The sequence below is a fragment of the Diadema antillarum genome, unplaced genomic scaffold, assembly GCF_040938485.1.
Source record: "Diadema antillarum isolate AM-2024a unplaced genomic scaffold, OU_Dant_1.0 seq00001370_RagTag, whole genome shotgun sequence".
Lineage (NCBI taxonomy): Eukaryota > Metazoa > Echinodermata > Echinoidea > Diadematoida > Diadematidae > Diadema > Diadema antillarum.
The window spans coordinates 1,434,792-1,442,870 of NW_027272131.1; the positions used below are offsets into that span (position 1 = coordinate 1,434,792).

The window sequence follows — 8,079 nt, forward strand, 5'->3', positions numbered from 1 at the left end:
AGCCAAAATAACTTTTTCCAGTTGTCATTACGTATCAATGAGGCAATTGCAATCTGTGTATATTATACCAGACTCCAGCGTAATTTGTTCCTTTTTGGTACAGTCAGTGTGTACTCTTTCATACAATTTCTTGGGACTGGATATCAGGTGCCAAGCTATGAGCACTTTTAACATAGGTTGTGCCGTATCCATGAATTCCAGAAATATTGCAGGAAAAACGTGTTACCAGAGTATCAGTGACGAGGGTCCTCTTTGGGAACAGTGCTATAAAGTTTTAAAGGCTACCCTGGCTAAGACAGATCATTCTTATATGCCTGTAATGAAAGATTCAGTGAATATGTGCTCATATTTGTTTGTGTGTTTCTTGTCATAATTTGGTCCCCATATGATTAGAAGATGATTGATCATAGATCAAGAAGTTGTCCACATAAAAAGCAAACAACCCGTCCAAAAAGCAAATGTACATGTAAATGTGTACTAAGATAACAATGAGGGCATGAAAAATAAGATTCCTATCAAAATTGTGTCAAAGAAACACTGCCTATAGATATATACTGGAATACATTATTTACATGTTAAATAACATTAACAAATAATGAATAGCACAAATTCTGGACCATAATGACTTTTCAAGGTGACTCTAGCCTGACATGCTCATGAAATTTGGCTTATGCACAAAACAAAATACTGTGGCATTTATCCGTTCAAGTCTAGATACCATATTGTGGACGGCTTTCAAACTACCCCAGGATTACAGATACACATAGTCACAATCAGAAATGCTGGACTACACCTGATTAACTGCAAGAAGCTCACGCAGCCGAAACTTGCATGTCGTAAATGTATATCACTTCAGCTGGGGTGACAATAAATTTCACGGTTCTCTCTCTCTCTCTCTCTCTCTCTCTCTGTCTCTCTCTGTGACGCATACAGCTATGTGTAAACAGATATAAACTCTGATTTATAGGCTGTGCAGTAATGCATACATAATAAAAAGAAAGATTCACTAAAAAAACCCAACATGTTATTTTGCAGAGCAGACCTTCTATAGCTAATACTCGCGTAGGTTAGGGTCAGAATACATGTACAGAGTTTTCTCAGTCAGATTTGAAGGGGGACAAAACTCACCTTCCTTCAAAAAAAAGAAAGAAAATAAAGAAATTCCAGTCTAACCTTCTGTTTTGTTAAAGTAGACTAACTAAACTTGATTGTCAAGTACAACAATCTTCAAATTGGCAATGCCAATGCATATCCTTTGCCTGCTCTGTCTGTCTTGTATCATTCACTCAGCCTGACACGCTAATCTAAGCAGGAGTTAACAAACTACATTATGCATAGCACTCTAGGTTTATGAGTGGGAGTTTGAACCATTTGTGCAAACTATGGCAAGGACTTCAAGGTTTTAGTATTTGCATTAAAATGCTAGGAAAACTATTAAATTCAGACGAGATTCAACGAGAACAAAACATGTGTCTTTAACAATGGCAACACTATGGACTGAACAATCGAACCAACAATACGAAAGTAAACCTAAAGCTATGATGTATTTTCCTGCTACTATCTAAATGTGCTTGTTTTACTTCGCTTAGAGATTGTTGTGCCCAGCCCCTTTTCACTCCGTATTTTTCACAACTTATAAATTACACTCTACAAATTAATATCTTTCACCAGCTGGATACTAATTGGAATGTCAGGTGAACAACAAAAACATCTGATTTCACAAAGTATTCACATTTCTGAATATTTTTATCCTACAACCTCCATCAACGGGTCTTTCTTCTATTTCTTGCATACAGAACAATTTTAAGTTGGTGGGTTTTAAATTGTACTATCAATGCATCAGGTGTTGTTTAGTAGGGGGCAGCCTCATGATAGACATAGGGTCACTGAGGGCGCCATTTACTACAGAAACACTACAGTATCTGCGTACACAATGAAAAAATGGTCAATCTCGTCCATCAAATTGCTATCCAGCAGCTACAAACAGCATTGGATAGGACAACTTTCTTGTTGACCTCTAAAGATAGTGGTCGTCCTCACTTACATCCGCGGGGAGTTGCTAAGTGGCACATACATATTCAAACTATAGATGTTGTGAAATGAATTCAATCTAAAATGAAAAGCCACTCAACTTGGGTTTTAATGAATGAAGGAAAACTAAATCAATAGAATGCTACAAGTGTCATAAAAAATGCATGCTTATATTTTTAAGTTTGAAACACTTGCTTTCTAAATCTCAACAAACCTGCTTGTCTGCCACTGAAAAGAAGAGCATGTTACTTCTGTGTTGTCTCCACTAGCACTTGAACAGCTGATGTGCTTTGAAAAAAAGATCAAGATTGTTTAATATCTGGGGGAAGCGCTTGCCATTCCAATGTACAGCACGAGAAGATGCATAGCATGTTCTTTAAAACAATAACCAATAAAATACCCAAAATCACAAATATGACTTTATTGTTAAGGATCCGCATCACCTGTGCAATTTGAGTTTATCCACCTTGAGTACCGCATTCAACATTTCTGCTCCCCTTTCACACACCACAGACATGCAAAATAAAATTACGCGCGCACAGTTCCAAGAAGTACCCGTCAGCGCCATGGCTATGCGCGCATAGCAAACCTGAAATAAGCACTCCCATGTTCAAACCTGGTGCAACAGGGGCTCTAAATCATTGAGTGGCACATCAATGCATCCATGGACCACATCATCGGCTGACAGAAACATATAAACAAAAAAACAAAAAAAAAAAGGGGGGGGGTGGGGACTAATTTCTTGATAGTACCGACATGAGGTCCAGGACTTCCGCCATGTTCTCACTCTTCTTCTCAGCATGAGAGCTGACCTCTAACAGGTGGACTTCCCTGTCCTTCAGTGGCAGTACCAGGTCCAGCGCCTCCAAGAAGGAGCCTCCTTTCTTCGCTCCGGACAGGTCCTGATAATTCAGACGACAACATTTGCTCAGTGCTTTGATAAACTGCTTGGTGACATTCAGCATTATTCATAACTGATAAAATTAGCCAAAATGTGCAGGTTTACATGGTCCCTACAGCAGAATTGATGTTTTTAATGTTTAGATGCAAAGTTTATGTGGGGAAGTCAAGCTTCATAACTGTGCAATGTAGGCTGTATTTTTCACACTTTAATAAAGGTAAATGTAAACAAAGAACGTTTTCATTTTCTCATGTCAATTACATGGTATGCTGGATAACTGTTCTTTGTATTATTTTTTTTTTCCTTTTACAATGAATGCATTTATATATACCATGCAGATGTGGACTGAATGCAGAGATCTACAAAGATCTGATTGCTATTACTCACTTCAGTGACATAACCATTTGATTAAACTACAAAAAAAAATTAGTTAATCAACCCTTATGTTCTGTTTACCATCAGTTACACAAGTACTGTTACTAATCTCACTCTTCACTACAAATTTTGCAAAAAGCAGAACTGCCAAAATCTGATCTCAAATACTATGACTTCCTGCTCACATTCCCTTCATCCTAAATCTGTCTTACCTTCAGAATTCCACAAACATGTAGGCAAGAAATGCTGTTTTTGATTGTTTTACATTTTTAAATCTGCATTTCTCACATGAAATATATGTATATAATCCTATGTTCCCCTTTTCTACTCTGAAAACAATATACATTTGATCATCAAATTTCTCTCACGATCTATTTTCTGACAAGAATGCATCAAGGCCCACTACAGTATTAGGAGCACTATGTTAGGAATTTTGAGGATCACTTTTACTGCCCTTGACCTTACCATCCCTTACATTTTGCCTTCAATGACTTACTTGTTTGTTGGCGACCACAAGCAGGGGTACTCCAGAGAGGCGGCCATCTTTCAGCAGCTTGTGCAGCTCTTCTTTTGCTTCCCCTATCCTGCTTTCATCAGCCGAGTCGACAACAAAAACGAGCAGCTCCGTACCCTGCAAGAAGTTCTCCCAGTAGGACCGCACATTCTTGGTTCCGCCGACTGCGGGTTGACGATGTACAAGTCGAAAAGAAGAAAATGTTAGTCTATGGGTATCTTTATTTCAAACTTACTACCAGTGCGCATTTTTCTGTTCCCCTTGAAGGGTAGCTTCAGCAAATCATGGTTTACCTCTCACTTTATCATCACTTATATCTGTACATTTCTCTCATTTCTTCTTAACCCTTTCTGCGCCAAAGAGTCAAATACGCACAAATTTCACAAACATACCTATGAGCAGAATACACATATTTGTCCCCCCCCCCCCAACTCTTCTTTCTCTTATGTGATAACTCCATAATCAAGCATATAAAACTTATTCCACATTGATGACCCCATAAATCTATGCTGAGAAAAAGATAAAGATATCATACATAGAACTTGCTTACAAGCACCTACAATATTTTCATGACAAAGGACTACTTCCTCAGAATACCACATTGTCCTCAAAAGTGTCGGATGACAATAAGCATTTTGCAATAGCTATGAAAAAAAATCAACAATCCTGTAAATTTCCTCATGGCTTGATTGCCTTTCAATAAGAGCACAATAAATCAACAAAGACACATACAGCACAATTTTATGAAAAACAAAAAACAATGAGAGTGAAATAGCCATGGTACTAGCACCCACATGAAATAGATCTTCTTTTTTTTTTCTTTCTTTCTTGTTTCAGTGAAATGATCGAGTTAGACATGATCTCATCTGGCACTGGTGTAAGAAAAATCAGAGGCAATGACCTTGTTTTATGGCCAGTGTACCAAAAAATGCGCATTGGTGGCTTTAATTGCTCTCTCAATTGCCTGAGCTATCTTTCACCCTAACCTCTATTCCATCTTCCTTACCCTCTTTCTCACTCTTTGTCATTAATCTCTCAAAGATTTTAACGAAACAATTATTAATGAATTTCTTCATTCATTCATTCATCCCCTTCCTTTTCTACTCTTCAAAGACTGTTCTGCAATTTTTAGATAATGAGCAGTTTTTGACAAAGACGTTGATGGTGCTTATTTTTTCTTTTTTTTTCTTTTCAGAGGACTAAGCAACTCATTGTTTTTTCCTTCTTTTTTTTTTTTTTTTGAACTGGAAGAGTTCCTACACAATGCCTTTATGATTGAGTCATGGCATTTCACTTAAACAGAAGTTTATGTCACAATATTGGCCATTACCTTCCCAGACATTGAGTGTTGAATTTTTAGCTTGGATGCACATGACGTTGAACCCCTCAGTGGGCTCCAGCTTGCCATCTCCTTCTTGGTGGCTGAGACACTTCAGGAGGCTGCTCTTCCCAGCTCCATCTAATCCCAGCACCAGGACACGCTTCTCTGGAATACCCTGGAATGGAGTTGATGACAACAGATATGCCAGAGTAAACTAAGATGTCCAAGTTAAAAAGCTTTTGCTTATTTACCCTGGAATGAACTCGTAGACATATATGTCAGAGTAAATTAAGATGTGTAAGTCCAAAAGTTTTTTTTTCTCTATTTTCAGTAATTTTGGTGATTTAATGACTAAGCACAAGAATGTGTAGCACAAGTCTGACACGAGTGCAGAAACATCATTTCAGAAAATAGAGTGAACAAAGAGTGGCTCCTTCAAATGCATCTCATAAAGTAGATATTCTTGCATACTTTGCCATTAATTATCAAATCCACCAGATATCAACTTGTTCTGCCTGATCTGATCAAATGCAAATAGACTCTAGATTTCTAGTCAATCTTTACGCTCTAATCATGATTAAGACCACTTCATTGGTCATCTCCTTTGAAGTTGGGCAGGATATCAGCTTTGTTTGTCCCATCGTCGCCATGGCCATGCAAGAGTCTATCACTAATCATCTTCTTCTCGAAGAATGAATCACTATTGCAGCTCACTCTGGAAGCTATACTGTTAACTGGTACATGTATCAGGTCAACTGTTGCCTCCATATATCTTGTAGGCCTAGTATAAAGACAGGGATGCCAAGTTCAAAAAATTTTTATGAGTGAGATTTTCATGACTCTGCATCTCGGCGCGCGAATGTGCGCGCAAGCGAGGGTGTGGGAGGGGTTTTTCCCCCTGTGGCCTCCCACAGTAGGGAGCCTTTTCAATTTTTAGCTCTTAATAGTGCTATCAGGTGCATACTTAAGTGGCTACTTTTTACATATTTTGAAAGACAAAAGGGAAATATACCTTCAATTGCAACTATCACTTGAATCCTTTGAGCTATGCTCCTTATTTTTGGCCCAAATTGCAGACTTCACCTGATGCGTGAGAAAAATGGGTGCCCTGCGTGAGATCGTGAGATGGACCCTAAATGCTTGAGTCTCACGCAGAATACGTGAGACTTGGTACTAGCTCTGTAAAGATGGCTCTAGATCTCTAAGTCTTCTTGTGGAGATCGCAATCATAACTCATATCTAAATATTTAATAATCATTCTGACATTCATAAATTTATTTACTATTTTTAGACTTTGTCTTTGTAAATTTACATGTAAAGTAAATTTAGTATGCACATGAATTTTTAGCACAAAGTCTTGCTATGACCCAAGTAGCAAGTTCTACTAGATCAGAATGGTTAACACATTTCTGTACTGCAGAAACCCTCTTGGGAGAAAAGACCAAACCATTATTAAACTTAAGACATTGACATTGGCATTGTTTGTGACCTGTGCACACTGTAAAATTTTTATTTAAACTAAACTAGAGACTAGTTACGAATAGTGACAATAGTGTGTGTTGTCGACGTCAAGCGCGAGTTTAGCTACACAAACACAAACCAAAGTATATGGGACTACAAAACTCAACGGGATTGCTTGGTTACTTACGCCGTCAGATTCTCCACCAGATGCCGAGGAATTGTCATTTTGGCTTTGCATTTGCTTTAACACAAAGTAAGTTCCCCCTGCGAGAGCTGTTCCTGTTCCAAGAACTACTGCACTCTTGGCTAAAAATGAGAGTTGCTGAAACCAGGCAAGTGCCATGATAGTCAAATCGGGATAGAACGCGGAAACAATAAACTATATTTCATGTAAAACGAAAACGGTATCGTTATCGCGGTACTGAAGGGGGGGGGGGGGGGGGGGGGAGTAATCGCGAACGCACTGTACTGAGGGGATGAAAAAGAAACAACAACAAAAGCGACAAGACGGTGAGTGCCAATATGCATGCTGTGGATTGGACGATGATGAATATTGTGCTCACAAAATGTCAAGTCACAAGTATAGTGATTTTTTTTTTCTGAAAGAATGGCATAGGACAAACTAAACAACTCTTACCCAAGGAGAAAAAAAAATATATATGCAAATCAACTAAAAAAATAGAAGTAGACTATATGTATATTTTTACAATATACTGCAACCAAAAGTGTGACATTGTACTACAAATTAAATTCCACTAGAATGACCTCAAAATAAGCTTCATTTTAATGAATAATGACTTCTTGATATTCACGATTGTACAGAGAGATAGCGCACAAAAAAACTCTGTAAAAATTTAAATCAGAAAAATTTTATTTTGTGCACATTCCTATAGGGAAATTCACTGAAAATGCTTGGTGTCCTATGTAACAACCGTTACATAGAATATTGAAAATAATTTTAAACACATATTGTTGATCACAAAACATTTATAAACTTGATTTGTTAATAATGTAACTAATGTATTGTGATAACAGTGCAGAATTTTACTGTTTGTACTTATTTTATGCATTTTCCAAATATGCATCACGCGTGTCGCAACGCGCTTCCCGGTTGGACACCAAAGAGAAAGAGGCAAATAGATTCTTCCCAAATATTTTATATAATTCACATTTTTTTCTTTTGGATACCTATCCTGGAAAGGAACTCAGAAAAATCAGAAAGGCCAATAAATAGTATTGGAAATGTACAAAATAAAAGATCAAATCTTCATGTCTAACGGTGGTTACATTGGACACCAAAAAAAAAAAAAAAAAAAAAAAAAAATTGCTGATTTACCATTGTTAATTTTGACATAAAGATGTAAATATTTTGGAACAAAAGTTACATATATTTCATCCCCCTTGAACTCATTAAAACAGCAAAAATGCATTGATTTTCAGAATTCCCATCAACCTTTTCTAGGATCTCTGCGTAAC

The 8,079-nt window shown here is 37.4% G+C and overlaps 1 protein-coding gene across 1 annotated transcript; it reads right to left on the reverse strand.

The window, feature by feature from the left end:
• Nucleotides 1–2,765: 2,765 nt before the first annotated feature.
• Nucleotides 2,766–6,969, reverse strand: LOC139708747 (uncharacterized). The gene is made up of 4 exons (XM_071620682.1): nucleotides 6,791–6,969; nucleotides 5,152–5,317; nucleotides 3,804–3,985; nucleotides 2,766–2,933 (listed from the first exon to the last, which is right to left on the reverse strand). Exons 1-4 carry the CDS (start codon nucleotides 6,944–6,946, stop codon nucleotides 2,766–2,768), a joined length of 672 nt encoding a protein of 223 aa, XP_071476783.1. The 5' UTR covers nucleotides 6,947–6,969.
• Nucleotides 6,970–8,079: the final 1,110 nt, after the last annotated feature.